The sequence below is a fragment of the Octopus sinensis genome, linkage group LG20, assembly GCF_006345805.1.
Source record: "Octopus sinensis linkage group LG20, ASM634580v1, whole genome shotgun sequence".
In the NCBI taxonomy this organism is placed as follows: Eukaryota; Metazoa; Mollusca; class Cephalopoda; order Octopoda; family Octopodidae; genus Octopus; species Octopus sinensis.
The window spans coordinates 10220430-10239012 of NC_043016.1; the positions used below are offsets into that span (position 1 = coordinate 10220430).

The following is an 18583-nucleotide window of genomic DNA, read 5'->3' on the forward strand; positions in this document are numbered from 1 at the left end:
TTCTTTGTAAGCCCAGTACTTATTCTATCGGTCACTTTTGCCAAACCGCTAAGTAACGGGGACATAAACACACCAGCATAGGTTGTCAAGCAATGCCAGGGGGACAAACACAGACACACACATGCATATATAGATATATACATATATACGACGGGCTTCTTTTAGTTTCCGTCTACCAAATCCACTCACAAGGCTTTGGTCGGCCCGAGGCTATAGTAGAAGACACTTGCCCAAGGTGCCACGCAGTGGGACTGAACCCGGGACCATGTGGTTGGTAAACAAGCTACTCACCACACAGCCACTCCTGCGCCAATTATGATCCAAAAATGATAAAGATGGGAGAAGACAGAAAGCGCCCGCCAACCCTCTGCTTCTCTATAACACCGTTCTTTAAAAACGCCTATACAGAGGTATTAACCCTCTTACAATTTAAAATACAATATATTTGGACTAAAAAGTCCATACAATTATAAAACACAATTTATATAAAAATTGGAGGCGATAAACCTCTACAGTCCTTCCCCAAGTAATTTCCTTGCAGCTTGCAGGCATTCCTGCAACCGCAATCCGGGGCTCCGAAAAAGAGTTCTATAATTTTCGTTTTTACACGAGTCAATTATGAGATCACAATACTTTCTTTCCTGCACCAGAGCAGCCACCTCCGAAGGCCGCACTGGGCTGTCAGTGCAGCCCAGAGTCGGTTCCCCCAGGACATGACAGTCCATATTATTCTCCACGAAACTGTCAATAGCCCCCTCCCCTGAGATTGAAGAACATATATTCTTCACCACTTTCAGTGGGAGGGGCCTCAACTCCCTCGCTCGGTGGCACACATCCCACTGACGAGGTTATCTTCTTCTCCCCCTCTGGTGGCACACATCCCACGGAAGGGGTTTTGGGACATAGCACCACCGGTAATGCCCCGTTTTTCTTTTTTCTCTTCTTTTTTTCCTTTTACTACTACTACTACTACTACCAACACCAACACCACCATCAGCATCACCACTACTACTACCAGCACCACTACCACCAGCACCACTACCACCACCGCCATCATCAGCAGCACTAGCACTACCACTCCTACTACTACCAACACAACCACCACAACCACTACCACAACCTCTACTACTACTACCAACACCAACACCATTACCAGCAACACCACTACTACTACCAGCACTGCTACCACTACCACCACCACCATCAGCAGCAGCACTACTACTACTACTACTACTACCACCACCACGACCACCACCACCACTACCATGATAACTATTACCATAATTGCTGTTATTTTTGCTGCTGCTGTTGTTGTTTTCTGCAAGTGGTCTTATTCCGCAGAACTCCATCCACTCAAGAGATATTTCTCTTTTTTTTTTTACCCTAGCATTATTTCGTACAAAAAACAAAAACAAAAAACAAAAAAAAAACAAAAAAAAAACAAACAGAGAGCAAAAGAGGGTATAATTTTTTTGTTTTTATTCTCTTCATCAACAAAGGATTTCAGAATATTTAAACATCCACTCCATTATCTCCTTTGCATAGAAAAGAAAGCTCATCTAAACATTTGCTTTTACCGTGCGTAATATTCTTGCTTGGCGGCCATTCTTGTTATTTATTCATGATCCAAAATGGTTACAAATGTGTTTGCAGGAAGGGTTACTAACTGTAATTGGGGTGGAAGCAATACACCCTTCCAAAGTTTTGAAAGCATGAAGTCTGCTTAAAAACAAGAAAAAGAAGAAAGGAAGCAAATGATGACATGCAAATTTGTGAAGAGTTCCTTATTTTTTGTCATTGGTGCAGCGGGCATGGCTGTGTGGTGAAGAAACTTGCTTCCCAACCATGTAATCTTGGGTTCAGTTCCACGGTGCAGTGCCTCAGGCATGTGTCTTTTCCTATGACCCCAGGCTGACCAAAGCCATGAGAGTATATTTGGCAGACAGAAACTGAAAGAGGCCTGTCATATATAAAGGACTCCCTTCGGTCATGAGCGACCATGGAACTGCACCTAGAAAGTTCCTGTCTGAGACACAATTCCAGGCAAGGTTGTTTATGGAAGACCAGCAGTCACCCATGCATACCAACCTCCCCTCTCCATGCCACTGATGTTATCCAAGAGAAAAGCAAAGGCTGATACAACTTGGCACCAGTGATGTTGCAACTCATTTCTAAAGCTGAGTGAACTGGAGCAACGTGAAATAAAGTGTCTTGCTCAAGGACACAACATACAGCTTGGTCTCGGAATCAAACTCATTACCTATTTATAATAAATATATATTTATGTGTGTAAGTTTGGTTTGTCTCCCATTCCTGTTTCACAACCAGTGTTGGTTTGTTACACAGCCTGTAGCGTAACAGTTTGGAAAAAGTGACCAATTGTGTAAGTACCAGGCTTACTAAGTCTTTCAGGGCTGTGCCCCAGCATGGCCACTGTTCAAAGACTGAAGCAAGACAAAATTATATTTTAAAAAAAAGAGTGACATGTAAACCAAGCAGTTACAATAAACACAAGCGCTTAACGCAACTGACATGGAGGTTGGTTCTGCATATCAAGCTTTTGAGACTGCCCTTATCTCTGTGATATGAACTTTCTGTTTTAAAATTATCTAAATTAAAACCTTCAATCAAAATTCCATGTTAATTAAAGCTAGAAACACTAACTTAATAACGGTGAAGTTACTTTATTGAATTCTTCATTATTTTCAAAATTAATTAAAATAAAGCCAGTGTATTTCAACAGAAATATGGTTAAAAAAAAAGGGTTCATTCTTTATTCTTTTCTTTTATTCTTTTACTTGTTTCAGTCATTTGACTGCGGCCATGCTGGAGCACCGCCTTTAGTCGATCAAATCGACCCCCGGGACTTATTCTTTGTAAGCCCAGTACTTATTCTATTGGTCTCTTTTGCCGAACCGCTAAGTGACGGTGACATAAACACACCAGCATCGGTTGTCAAGCAATGCTAGGGGGACAAACACAGACACACAACACACACACACACACACACACACACACACACATATATATATATATATATATATATATATAAATATACATATATACGACAGGCTTCTTTCAGTTTCATTATTTATTTTTTTGAAACAGTGAATCTTGAAGCAGATGATAGAGAGCTTTAAATAGTAAATATAATATTGGGTTGAAAACCCCTTTTGGATAGAAAAGTCAAAGACTGCTTGAGTGGGATTTGAACTCACATCTCTTGTCAACATCTATTATTTAAAACTGTATACATGTGCTTCAAGATACACTATTCCCCACCCCAAAGAATTATTTCTTGTTTTCTTAGAAGTTTATAAAATTCTTATGATGTTAACATTAATCCTCTTCTCAGTTAAAATCCAACCTTTCTCTCATATTTGGGACATTCTTTCTTTATCTTCATTCTATAAACACTTCCCATGGTTCTTGATTTGCCAAACTTTCTCTTCTTGTACTTCCTCTCAATATTTCTGTTAACTCTCGTCATTTCACTGTTCTTGTCCACTCTTTGGCGGTGCATATTCTTGAGCATCTGTTATATGGAACAATCTCTCTTGCTTTCCAGATTAAATATAATCTTTATTTCTTTTAAATTTTTGTATTGATCTATCAGTTCATGATTCTTAAGGTGGCTTTTCATTGGAATTTTCTTTTTTTTTAATATTCTTTATTCCTTTTTCATTTTGTAACACTCAACACACTGAGTGGTCGCTTAATGCCTGTTTTATTGCTGGTTGTTTTGCAAATGAGAATTGCAAATCTGTGACAGGAGTAAAATTAGAATATGAATAACACAAACATAAGTGAAGTGGTGAAAAACACAAGCTTAAATTACAAAAAAAAACCCCCAAAAAAAACAAGTGTCAGCAACAACAACAACAGCAGCATTTCATCTTTTGCTAGCATGCTGGGGTCAGTGGAGGAGGGGACGGTCTTGAAATGAGCTTGTTTCAATGGAAGACATATGCCACTAAAAATATTGCTTCTCTGCCTAAGGATTTTACCCAAGAAAGATCACGAAAGAAATGCAATTCTTATTTCTTTATTGCCCACAAGGGGCTAAACACAGAGGGGACAAACAAGGACAGACAAAGGGATTAAGTCGATTACATCGACCCCAGTGTGTAACTAGTACTTAATTTTTCGACCCCACAAAAGGATGAAAGGCAAAGTCAACCTTGGCAGAATTTGAACTCAGAACATAAGACAGATGAAATACCTATTTCTTTACTACCCACAAGGGGCTAAACACAGAGAGGACAAACAAGGACAGACAAAGGGATTAAGTCGATTACATCGACCCCAGTGTATAACTGGTACTTAATTTATCGACCCAGAAAGGATGAAAGGCAAAGTCGACCTTGGCGGAATTTGAACTCAGAACGCAAAGACAGATGAAATACCACTAAGCATTTCACCTGGCATACTAACCTTTCTGCCAGATCGCCACCTTATGTAATTCTATTTTTTCCAAACATGGAGGAGGTTTTCATATGTTCTTAAAAGATGAATTGGAGAGAGCCCTTGTTTTGGTATGGAAATTTGTGTCTATTATTTAAGTGAAGTCTGAGCATAAGGTAAGAAGACAGGTTGAGTTCATATGCTGCACGTTTTTCCTCAGAATGATGCCACAGTTCATGATAAAAAAAAACAATCCCAGTGGTCTGGGTATGATGCATTGGTATAAACACTGACTTGTGGTCACCTCAGTTATGCGATCCCCCACTATGGGGCAGGTTGTGAGTGTGGTGAGGATCTGCAACAACATGTAGATGAATGGGGTCTGCATGAACTTTCAGGTCTTTATTATAGCTGAAGACTATAAAGGTACCCCAGATTCATGTCCCATTGATCGGTGTAAAGAAGAAGCTGATAAGAAGGGTAGGTTGGCGCAGAAAGCCTAGTTGCTACATGTGCACACATGTTGTAGTAAAGACATCTTGAGAGTTTTCTATGCAGAAGAAGGAAAAAAAATGTAAAAGAGCAGATAGCAGAAGTTGGGACAACAGAAGGCCCCTGGGGTTGTTGCTGGTGTTATTTGGTACCCAATTTCTTTCTTTTTGTTTGGTTTTATTTTTCTTTTTCCCACAAGATGATCCTAATGGCAATAACAAATACACATATAGGTGTATGAGTGGCTGTGTGGTAAGTAGCTTGCTTACCAACCACATGGTTCTGGGTTCAGTCCCACTGCGTGGCACCTTGGGCAAGTATCTTTTACTATAGCCTCATGCCAACCAAAGCCTTGTGAGTGGATTTGGTAGACGGAAACTGAAAGAAGCCTGTCGTATATATGTATATATATATATATGTGTGGGGTATTTGTGTGTCTGTGTTTGTCCCCCCAACATCGCTTGACAACCGATGCTGGTGTGTTTACGTTCCTGTAAATTAGCAGTTCGGTAACAGAGACTGATAGAATAAGTACTAGGCTTACAAAGAATAAGTCCTGGAGTCGATTTGGTCGACTAAAGGCGGTGCTCCAGCATAGCCACACTCACATGACTGAAACAAGTATAAGAGTAGAGTACCACCACCTTCAACAGATCATCTTTTGCTTGCATGGTGAGCTAGAGGAAGATCTTGATATGAGCCAGTTCCTTGGAAGCAGCGTGTCACAAAAAGAAAACATTACCTTTAGTTTTATTCTGTTCCTCTCATATTTATTTCTTCATGTCTGTGCTGTCTGTAGTCACACTGACTAACTGACAATGGTTCTGAACTATTAACTACGCACCATCCTACACTATTGTCATCACTCCTTATACTTTCCTTGCAAATAATCAAACCATTTTCTCTATTTCTCCTGGTCAGGTGAAACCTATGAATATCACACGTTAGTCTGAGTTCTTCATGATATCATCTTCAATTTCTGCATCGTTCTGTCTTTCTCCCAGAGATCACCTACAATTCCTTTGAATATCTCTGTTCTATAATTCATTCTGGATATTGTTCATATGTTTATCGCTAATCTCGTGTTTCTTTGATTTTTAACACAAATTCTAATCTTCACTTTGAGCTGTTTCCAAATAGTTTTTTTTCTTTCATTTCAGTTTCCTTGATTTTGTTGAATTCCTGTTGTATTCCTGTATCAATTTCACTCAATGTCTTTTATTACCACCCACAAATGCTATACCATGTACTGGAACCATCTTTCCTCTTTTTATTATAAACTAGCAGTATCGCCCGGCATTGCTCGGGTTTGTAAGGGAAATAACTATATAAGCATTTTTAGAGATGTAAAGTATAATAGCCATCTCAATATGGCTAACCACAAAGGGGGGGATGTTACTGTAGCTTTTTACGTTCTGAGATTTAATAATAAATTTTTAGAGAGTTACTTCCCTTATATAATAGCGAAAAAATGCATTAAAATGGAAAAAAATGATGGTAAATCTTTTTTTAAATCGTAGACTCATCGTAGACGCGTGCTAATACCCAGAAGGGCTCGATATGAATCACGACTATAAGATACCCGGTTTTGGTTAAACTGCACCGCAAAATGTGTGAGTAGTTAGGAATCTAAATCGTAGGAGACAGACACTCACACAACTTCACTTTTATATATATAGATATACCAAGGCAGTGAGCTGGCAGAATTTCTGGTGCATCAAACAAAATGTTTAGCTGTATTTCTTCTGGTTCTTACATTCTGAGTTCAAATCCTGCTGAGGTTTGCTTTGCATTTTATCCTTTCGAGGTTGATAAAATAAAGTGCCTGTCAAGTACTTTGGTTGATGTATTCAATTTGTCCCTTCCTCTTAAAATTGCTGGCTTCATGCCAAAATTAGAAAGAATTGTGAGAATATCACAGTTTTAGTCCTGAATTCCAAGTCTTTGACTTCACCAAGGAAATGAACAGTTATAACTAAAGAATCCATCTGGTTGCCATCATTCTGACTAGTTTAAGATCATTCATAAAAAACGAAAAAACTGCTTCATTCATATTCAATTCTTGTCTTTTACAAGGTTGGCATCATTCATACAAAATATAAAGCAAGAAGGTGATGCACTACCGTCTTGGAAGATCCTTGTTCTTCTTTGAATTTTGCCAAGTACCTCTTCTCATGTTGTCAATTCAATCTTTTGTGAACGCATAACAATGAATTCTTGTTTCTTTATTGCCCACAAGGGGCTAAACTCAGAGGGGACAAACAAGGACAGACAAAAGGATTAAGTTGATTACATCGACCCCAGTGCATAACTGGGACTTAATTTATCGACCCTGAAAGGATGAAAGGCAAAGTCGACCTCAGCGGAATTTGAACTCAGAACATAGTGGAAGATGAAATACCTATTTCTTTACTAACCACAAGGGGTTAAACACAGAGGAGACAAACAAGGACAGACAGACGGATTAAGTCGATTATATCGACCCCAGTGCATAACTGGTACTTAATTTATCGACCCCGAAAGGATGAAAGGCAAAGTCGACCATGGCGGAATTTGAACTCAGAACATAGCGGCAGACGAAATACCGCTAAGCATTTCGCCCGGAGCGCTAACGTTTCTGCCAGCTCGCTGCATAACAATGAATTCTATCATGTTAGTGGCTAAACCAAATAGTTCCATGTGTTTCCCTATCCAAGGACAAAGAACCATATTATATGTATGTCATAATCTAAGTTGGTATCTAAATTGATATTAATTGTTGGTAAGGACACCATATTTTGTTATGTGACCATAATTTACTACCAGGTATATTAAAGGATTCTAATTCAATAGTAGTGGAGGCACATGGCCTAGTGGTTAGAGCAGCGGACTCGCGGTCGAGGGATCGTGGGTTCGAATCTCAGACCAGATAACGTGTGTGTTTATGAACGAAACACTTAAGCTCCACATGGCTCCGGCAGGAGGTAATGGTGAAACTTCTGCTGACACTTTCGCCACAACTTTCTCTCACTCTTTCTTCCTGCATCTTGCAGCTCACCTGCGATGGACCAGCGTCCCCTCCAGGTGGGGAACCTATACACCAAGGAAACCGGGAAACCGGCCCTTATGAGCCAGGCATGGCTCAAGAAGGAACAAACAACAAATCAATAGTGTGCCTCACCTGTGTTAGCAGTGCAATTAAATCGTATAAAATGTAGTAACACACGAGTGTTGGCTCTAATTTCTATAGAAAATCTGTAGAGATACACTTTAAAACTAAATTGCGTGCCTCCTCTGACAAACATTCAGTGTTGATTTGTTGCTCAATGCTCAACACCTGACCATTTATCTCTCTCTCTCTCTCTCTCTGTGTTTTTACGACAGCCTTTCCATTCATCAGGGATTCATTCTAGTTAGTGTTTACTGTGGAAGTGAATGCGGAAGTAAAAGATATGATGTTGGACAAGAGCTATCAACCACATTTCCGTTTGCTGGATCCTTTAAGAATAAAATACTTTCCCCATTCAGCATCCGTGCAATTAGCACTTCTTTATCATTCAAGAACATTTGCCTGTTATCTTTTACCCGTTTCAGTCATTGCACTGTGGCCATGCTGGGGCACCACCTAGAAGGGTTTAGTTGAACAAATCAATTCCAGTATATCTTTTATCTTTTACCCGTTTCAGTCATTGCACTGTGGCCATGCTGGGGCATCACCTTGAAGGGTTTTAGTTGAACAAATCAATCCCAGTATATCTTTTATCTTTTACTTGTTTCAGTCATTGGACTGTGGCCATGCTGGGGCACCACCTTGAAGGGTTTTAGTTGAACAAATGAATCCCAGTATATCTTTTATCTTTTACTTGTTTCAGTCATTGGACTGTGGCCATGCTGGGGCACCACCTTGAAGGGTTTTAGTTGAACAAATCAATCCCAGTATATCTTTTATCTTTTACTTGTTTCAGTCATTGGACTGTGGCCATGCTGGGGCACCATCTTGAAGGGTTTTAGTTGAACAAATCAATCCCAGTATATCTTTTATCTTTACTTGTTTCAGTCATTAGACTGTGGCCACGCTGGAGCACCACCTTGAAGGGTTTTAGTTGAACAAATCAATCCCAGTATATCTTTTATCTTTTACTTGTTTCAGTCATTGCACTGTGGCCATGCTGGGGCACCACCTTCAAGGGTGGTTAGACAAATCCACCCCAGTACTTATTTTTTCTAAAGTAAGGCACTTACTCTATCAGTTGCTTTTGCTGAACTGCCAAGTTATGGGAGTATAAATAAGCCAACAATGGTTGGAAAGTGGTAGTGAAGGTCAAATACAAACATAAAGATAAATACTTGCCTCCACCCCATATTGAATGATTTTGGTCTGGAGACTTATATTCAGGTCTTCAAGTTTTTGTATAAACAACATGATAATTGTTGAACTTCTTGAGCTTATCAAAAGCCCAATGCATGTGGCAACATCAATCACAAACATAAAAACCGTGCACTGCTAGTAAGAAAACCTCCTCTCTGCTCATTAGAATGTTTGACTCTTTGGTATTCAGATTACCCTGTGAAATGCAATGTTTATTCACACAGGTTTGAATTAATCCTGCATTATTTTGTAGTCTAGAGATTTCAGTGATGTGATAGTATATTTTTTAGGCTAAGATTGTTGGGTAGGTGTCAGAGGCAGCATCTGGGTAGGTGTCAGTTGGAACATAAAGCATACAGACTATTTTGGCTGGATATGCTAAAGGATTAAGGAAAATAACCTTTTATGTCTTGATTGCTAGAAATTAGCAAAAATCAATTATGTGTTGGTTGGAATAAATCATATATATAAATATGAAGTAATAAAATGAAAATAAAATATACATATAAATATATAAATACTACAATGATAAATAAATAAATACATATATAAACAATAAAGAATAGGTCACACAGCTTCTTAAGAATTTTTTTAAAAAACCCCAAAAATGGGATATTAAGGTTAAAATAGTATTACAAAATCTGGAACTTAAAAATCAAATATTAAAAGATATGAAATTTCCAAGAAACCCTGAAAGTTGGAGGATTAAAAAGTTTAAAATATTAAAAGTTAACATTGAAATTAACAACTAGAAATTAAAAATTTAAAATCAAAAGTAATTGAGTATTGAAAAATTCCAAAATTTCAAAGTGAAAAGTAAATAAAATAAATTTTATTTTTCCCTGGTCCATGATTTATTAATCATTAAAACCATTTAAACTTAGCTGTTTCTCAGTTATTCTGAACTCACCTGTAAAATTTTTGTTGGATTGTTGTTCATATTGTTTATGCTCTGCTGTCCTATCCCAGTTCACTATACTTTCACATTAATTTCAATTATCATTTTGTATTCTTTTCTCCAAAAACATTAATATTCTTTCTCAACACCTCACTATCCTCTAGCATTTTTTTCTTTTCTACCATAGATTATTCTTAAAATACAAAAAATACAATAATGAAAAAAAACAAAACATATTTGTTTTTTTCTTATATTATTCAATGCCATCTCGTTTGATAAAATTTATACTTTGCAACTCTGTGAATGTTTGTTTCCGGTTCTTTGTTAGTGGATAATATAATGACTCCATTAATCTTCTTCGTAATCTCCTTTAGCCAACTTCTTTCAACATTTTAAATGAATTGTGCCTATCAAAGCCATTGTTTTTCTTAATTCCAGCTGTCTGTGTCACTTCATCGTTATCACTTCATCATTGTTACTTAATTCATTCTCATTCTTCACAAGTACTTATCTTTTCCTTCGCTGTTTACCATCTCCTCTACGGTTCCAGTCTGTGTTTGTTTATCATCACTGTATTAGGAAGAATTTCAACCGTATTTCGTGGTCTGCTTCCACAACAGCTCCTTTATAGGATCCAGTTAGCTAAAGACATCATCAGGAGGAACCACGTCACTGTATTAGGAAGAATTTCAACCGTGTTTCGTGGTCTGCTACCACAACAGCTCCTTTATAGGATCCAGTTAGCTAAAGACATCATCAGGAGGAACCACGTCACTGTATTAGGAAGAATTTCAACCGTGTTTCGTGGTCCGCTACCACAACAGCTCCTTTATAGGATCCAGTTAGCTAAAGACATCATCAGGAGGAAACACGTCCCGTTTCGGCCCCCTACTCCTTTACCATTTTGACGCCCGCCCCTCCCCCTTTCGGAGGTGTCCTCAGCTCTGGTGTTGGGTGCATGTCTTCTTTCTTCTTCTTTCTTCTGTTCCCTGGCCCCTTCGATGTAGCGTCAATGACTTTCAACGGGCGACTGACTGTCTTGCCAAATTCACCATTCTTTTGTTCCTTATGCAAAACTACTTTTTCCCCCCTCGTTATTTATTCAAGTCTTAATTCATTCAAATATCCATTTTTTTTTCATAATTTCCTTAGCTCAGGTCACAAACTCCTTGTTCCAATGCATCAAATATTCATTTCTTTCCACTCTGAATATAATCTATGTCTGCATCCCTCCCCATCTCTCTCTCTCTCTCTCTCCTTTCTCTGTAATTCCATCTTGATTTATTGGATTACTTCGATAAGATTTTATAGCAATTAGATTCATCTCTTTATTCTGTTCAGGAGACAATACTGTGACTAAGGCATTCAGAGCTCAAATGAGGACTTGATCCATAGATTCAGGACTCAAATTAGGACTTGATCCAAGAGCTTGATTCATAGTTAGACACATTTCTTAGCAGGCCATTGCTAGCTTATATCTGCTGAATTATACCTGTGTGAACGTAGCACCTATTGAACCCTCTCAGTAACACCAAAGAATGTCAAATACCTGTCTATGCTGGGCAATTGTGTATTAGTTGAGAGGAAGCTCTATCTGTTGGCACAGAGGTGGAATTTGAGCTCAGAAACACAAAGAGCCAAATCACATGACATCTTACCTGAAACTTTAGTAATTCTGCCAGTTATCCACCTACTCTGACCTAAAGGTGAGATGAAGTTACCTTCTCGAGTCAATCCAAAACACAGCCTCTATCTCTGATTCCCAAAACGGCTTCGTGCCGAAGAGATCATGCTTGACCAACTTACTAGTAATGGAAGAATTGGTGATGCGCATCCTCGATGATAGTGATGCTGTTGACATCATTTTATTGGACTTTGCCAAAGCTTTTGACTCGGTAAACCACCGCCTATTACTTGTCAAGCTTCAAGCATATAGTTTCCATCCGGATATTGTACGATGGGTTGGTGCCTTCCTCTCAGATCGCTCCTTCCAAGTCCAAGTTAATGGTTCGCGGTCCAACGTCTCCAGTGTGAGCAGTGGCGTGCCTCAAGTTCAGTGCTTGGGCCCTTGTTGTTCTTAGTCTTCATAAATGACTTGCCCCCGACGACCTCACGCAACACACCCTTCTATTTGCCGACGATATCAAACTGGTCGCTCCTCGCAGTAATATAGAGGATCTTCGTCGATGCCTCCACCAAATTTGGAAGTGGTCTAACGATTGGGACCTGTGTCTGAACGTGTCAAAGTGCTGTCATCTGCCTGTTGGCTCTACTCCTGCAACTCAACTTGATTTCGAGCCGGGTCGTCTGCTGCTGGAGAGGACCGATCAGGTAAAGGACCTGGGTATCTTGGTGGATTCCTCCTTTTCGCCTTCGGCCCAGTGCGTCCATGCTGCTAACAAAGCACGCGGAATTCTGTTCTTGATTCGACGGTCATTCGGAATGCTCACAGCAGCCATATTCCTACCACTCTATGTCACGCTGGTGAGACCCATATTGGAGTACGGGATTCAAGCCTCTTCTCCTTATCTCCTCAAAGATAAGAGTCCAGAAGCTGGCTACCCACATGGTTCATGGTCTCAAAAATTTGTCCTACGAAGAAAGGCTGAGGACACTCGACCTTTATTCTCTTGAAAAACGCCGCCGCCGTGGTGATCTCATTCCACCCACAACATATCATAGCGGAAAGTGTAACCTCTCGAAAGAGCTGTTCTTCACTCCTGCCCAGAGCGTTGGCTGCGGGGTCATTCCGAAAAGCTCTACCTGCGACGATTTCATCTCAATCGAAGGAGAGGAGCTTTCTCCGTCCGGGTTGCGGATCCGTGGAACAAGCTGCCAGACGAGATGGGGAAGATGCCGACGACCGCTTTGTTCAAAGTCTCCCTGGACCTCAAGTGGCCTGAACTCTTTACATGAACACCACCCTGTACTTAACTCCATGTTCCCCTACATGGCCTTGCTATTTGCTTTTGAGCCAAATTAACTAACTAACTAACTAACATAAGGGCCAGTTTCCTGGTTTTCATGGCATATATATTCCCCACCTGGACAGGATGCTGGTCCGGCACAGGGTTACCGATTTTTCCCAGCTGAGTGGACTAGTAGAATATGAAATGGAGTGTTTTACTCAAAAACATAATACATCATTGCCCGGTACAGGAATTGAAACCACAATCTTATGATCATGAATCCAACACCCCTAACCACTAAGCCACGTGCCTCCACTCACTCTAACCTAGCTCTTTACCAATTCCAAAAGGATGTAAGGCAAAGGTGACCATGGCAAGGATTTCATCCAAGAGCACAGAATATTAGAATAAATTCATGTATTCTATCAAAAACTTCAACATCACTACCAATTCCTATCAACTGCACCAATTTCACACCATTTTTGGAAGATCTGCAAAATATTATGAGCATTGTCTCTTCTTTGGTTTAAATACTATTTTTTTATCTTTTATGTGTTCCAATCATTAAACTTGCAGCCATGCTGGAACACCATCTTGTAGGGTTTGGTTGAACAAATCAGCCACAGTACTTTTTCTTTCTTTTAAAAGCTTGGTATTTATTTCATTGATCTCTTTTTGCTGATCTGTTAAGTCATGGGGATGTAAACAAGCCAAAACCAGTTATCAGGCAGTAGTGGGCAGCAAAGACAATCACACACACACACACACACACACACACACACACACACGTATACACACACACTCACACACACATGCGCGCACACACACATGCGCGCACACACACATATATACAATGGGCTTCTTTCAGTTTCCATTTACCGAATCCACTCACAGGGATTTAGTTTTGGCTTGAAGCTATAGTAGGAAACACTTGCCCAAGGTGCTGCATGATGGGATCGAACCTGGAACCACGTGTTTCGGAAGCAAACTTCTTACCACACAGCCATGTCTGTGCCTATGGCAAAAAATATTTACAATAGTTTCTTAATAATGTGGCTGCCGTATCTAATTATTGGTTGTTTTAAATCAATTATTGAAAACAATATACAATATCCTGTATAATAATTGCTAATCTCGGCCCATGTTTTGTTGTCAGTGTCATCATTACTATTGCTACAGTGATTCCCAAAAGCAAACCAGTATCAGCATCATCATCATCATCGTTATCGTCGTCGTCATTGTCGTCTTCATTATCATCATCATCATCATCATCATTGCCACCACCATCATCGTCACCATCATCATCATCACCATCATCAACATCATCGTCATCATCATCATCAACATCATCATCAACAACAACATCATCATCGTCACCATCATCATCATCACGATCATCACGATCATCATCATCATCATCATCATCATCACTGATATCACCGTCACCACCACCACCATCATCATCGTCATCTTCATCATTATAATTGGGTTATATTTTACATTATTTAAATTTCCAATTATAATATATATATATATACATATATATATATATGTATGTATATTACAATTGTCATCAGTTTTTGTTTGTAATTTCAAATTTCTTTGTTTCCTTGGAAACTATAGATATTTATTCTATGTATTTTCATGTTTCATTTGTTTTAAATATTTTTCAAAATTTACATTGTATTATATTATATTACATTGTGTATAACATTTTTCATATTGCATTTATTTTATCTCCGTCTTTCATGTATAGAGCAATTAAAGTTAATCATGTTTGGATGTCTTGTGGATGTCTCATCATCATCATCATCAGTGTTTAACATCTGTTTTCTATGCTGGCATGGGTTAGGCTGTTTGACTGGGGACTGGCAAGCTAGTAGGCTGCGCCAAGCTCCAATCTGATCTGGCAGAGTTTCTTCAGCTTGATGCCCTTCCTAATGCCAGCCACTCCAAGAGTGTAGTGAGTGCTTTTTATGTGCCACTGGTACGGGAGCCAGTCAGGGGGCACTGGCATCGACCTCGTTTGGATGATACTTTTTACATGCTACCAGCACAGGGAGCCAATCAGGTGTCACTGGAATCAATCCACGCTTGAATGGATCTTATTACATGCCACCGGCATGGGTGCCAGTCAAGTGGCACTGGCATCGGCCAAAACTACAATTTCCATTTTGATTTCGATCTTGATTTGTTTTTGATGTTGATTTTAGATTTTACTTCACTCAATAGGTCTTCACAAGTGCAGCGTATCACCCTTGATTCAAGAGTACTTTTAAAATGGGCTGGTTATGTGATACTTTACATGCCGAGTCTTCTCAATCACAGCATATCTCCAAAGATCTTGGTATATCTTTATACTATATATCTTTATAGGTTCAGTTGTAACTGTGTGGCCTAGTGGTTTCCTTCCCAACCACCTGGTTCCAGTGTTCAATCCCACTGCATGACACCTTGGGCAAGTGACTTCTACTATAGTCCCAGACTGGCCAAAGCCTTGTCATTAAATTTGGTTGAGGGAAACTGATACAAGCCCGTGATCATGTGGTCATGTGATCACACGGCTGACCATTACTGGTCATAATGTGCTTTGCATCGTTTTAGCTTTTGAATGATGCCACCCCACTGGCTAGGCATGCAGGCCAACATTCCTCCCCTCTTTGGAAAAAGGGACTGAAGCAACATGAAATGAAGTGTTTTGCTTAAGAACACAATGTATCATCCAGTCTGGGAATGGAACCCATGATCTAGTGATCATGAGAATGACAGCCTAAACGCTTGGCCATGCACCTTCGCTGGATGCCCATCATCTGTATATGTGTGTGCATGTGTGTGTGTGTATACATATATATATACATCTATATATAAATGTGGACGCACAATGGCCCAGTGGTTAGGGCAGCGGACTCGCGGTTGTAGGATCGTGGTTTTGATTTCCAGACCCGGCGTTGTGAATGTTTATTGAGCAAAAATACCTAAAGCTCCACAAAGCTCCAGCAGCGGTTGGTGGTGATCCCTGCTGTACTCTTTCACCACAACTTTCCCTCACTCTTCTGTTGGCCTGTTCGCTTAGCCAGTGGGGTGGCATCATTTGAAGGCTAAAACAATGTGAAGCGCATTGTGACCAGTGATGTGTAGCAACATCTGATAGCTTGGTCTGTCATGGTGGTGATCACGGTAATATATATATATATATATATAATGAATGAGAGAAATGGAAAATGGATTTAGCAAGAATCTTTATTCAGCACAAAAATTGCGTTTTGATCCATCTTGTATCTGTCCCTTACAGGTGGAATATAATACACCTGGTTGTGTTGCATCCATGAATGCTGGCTGTGTCTCATCAGGTGTTTAGACATGTGATGCAACACAGCCTGCATTGATGGATGCAACACGACAAGGTGTACTGTATCCCACCTGTGAGGGACAGATGCAGGATGAGTTGAAAGGAATAAAGATTCTTGCTAAATCCATTTTCTATTTTCATCATTTATTATTAAACTCTACAAACACTGCAGAAATCTTGATGTAGATCCACTGACAATTATATCTTAACTGTGGATGACATCAGGTTACTTAAATGTGACAGTGCTCCAATCGGCATACTACTAGCCATATACCCAAAGTCCAAATAATTACCTATATATATATATATAATAAATTGTAAATAATATAAATATATATATATATATATAACCAAGAAAAAAGTAACAAGAATGGATCAGTAGTTTAGTACAATTGTTTCATACTAAGAACATTTTATTTAAAGCTGCAAATATTACAGCAAATATAATGTCAAGTATTCATCAGCTAAATCACATATATGTTTTCCAAACATCCTAGAGAGTGTAAATATCCTTATGAAGTATTCAGAGTGAGTTCTATGAATTTGAAGTAAGGTTATAAGCAGACTTTATATGTTTTCCAACAATGCACAGTTTTTAAAAAAATTTTTTAAATGATTATTAACTTCTCAGAGAAGGTAGATCCATCCATAAAGATGCAGATATAAATTCCAGGAGACATGAGGAAAGATGTTGTTCATACACCGGTTCAGTTCACATCTAACTGTTGCAGACAGAATTTTATAGTAGCTGTAATATTTGCAGCTTTAAATAAAATGGTCTTAGTATGAAACAATTGTACTAAACTACTGATCCATTCTTGTTACTTTTTTCTTGGTTATAATCACCCCACATATTTTTATGGTTAATACCATAAAGAATTCTGGTGCATCTAAGTTAAGTACCACATTCATTTGAATTAATTTGAATTCATTTGAATCTTAATTGTTTTGCTGAAATTATATATATATATATGTACGAGTGAGTGGACAAACGAAAGAAAAGGACTAAACAAATATAAGTAGGAGTTACATGTTACATCATCATCATCATCTTTTAAAGTCTGCTTTCCATGCTGGCATGGGTTGGATGGTTTGACTGAGGACTGGCAAGGCAAGAGGCTACACCAGGCTCCAATCTGTTACATGTATTTAAAATAGTTTCATAAGTATTGGGGTCAGTTTGTTTGACTAAGCCCTTAAATGCGCTTCTCCACCCCCAGCATGGTCTTTGTCCCATGATTACCTGAAACAAGTTAGAAACTAATTGCCATAATTTTATTTGTTTTTATAGGAAACCTGAAGAGCCAGAGATCCAAAGATTATTCCCAAATGCCAAGATACAACATGTTCCAAATGCTGGACATTGGCTACACTCTGAAAAACCAAAAGAATTTTTAGCTGCAGTTAATTCCTTTTTAGAAACTTTACAAAATTAGATAATTACAAGAAATAGTTATTTTCTTTTTTTAATTAAAAAACCAGAAACATTTTATTGTGTTATTACACCTTATAAGATATCTAAAGAAAGAAGAATTTTTGATATTTGATACAATTCCCAAGAATTTAAGAAATCTCAAATAAATGGTTTGTACTGTAATTAAAACAAAAGTGGAAATAAGATCTTTTATTTATTCAACAGTTCTCAATACAAAATTTCCGGGAAAGAAATATGGCTTTAAATTTCAATTATGAAAATAAAATTTTATTTATTTTGTTTTTCTTAATGTAGTTTCTTTTGTATTTTAATTTTGTAAATTTTGCTTTTCTAATTTTCTAAGACAGAATCACAATGAAAGAAACATTTATTTACTTTTGGAATACAATATTATTTTCATTTGGCAGTGATTCACCAAAAGAGACTGATAGAATAAATTCCAGACATTAATGTAAAGACTGAGATCATTCTGTGTCAAATGGAACCAAAAAAAAGAAAAAAGAAAACCAAACAGGCGCAGGAGTGGCTGTGTGGTAAGTAGCTTGCTAACCAACCACATGGTTCCGGGTTCAGTCCCACTGCGTGGCATCTTGGGCAAGTGTCTTCTGCTATAGCCCCGGGCCGACCAATGCCTTGTGAGTGGATTTGGTAGATGGAAACTGAAAGAAGCCCGTCGTATATATATAGGCGCAGGAGTGGCTGTGTGGTAAGTAGCTTGTTAACCAACCACGTGGTTCTGGGTTCAGTC

The 18583-nt window shown here is 38.8% G+C and overlaps 1 protein-coding gene across 3 annotated transcripts in view; it reads left to right on the top strand.

Annotated features, from left to right (window-relative positions):
• LOC115222618 (protein ABHD11) overlaps positions 1-17978 on the top strand; it is a 228602-nt gene extending 210624 nt beyond the window's left edge. For all 3 annotated transcript variants that reach the window (XM_036511590.1, XM_036511589.1, XM_036511591.1), the window contains one exon: positions 17692-17978. In XM_036511590.1, coding sequence (XP_036367483.1) covers positions 17692-17836 — 145 coding nt within the window. In that variant the 3' untranslated portion in view covers positions 17837-17978. The remainder of the gene's footprint in view (positions 1-17691) is intronic.
• The last annotated feature ends 605 nt before the right edge of the window (positions 17979-18583 follow it).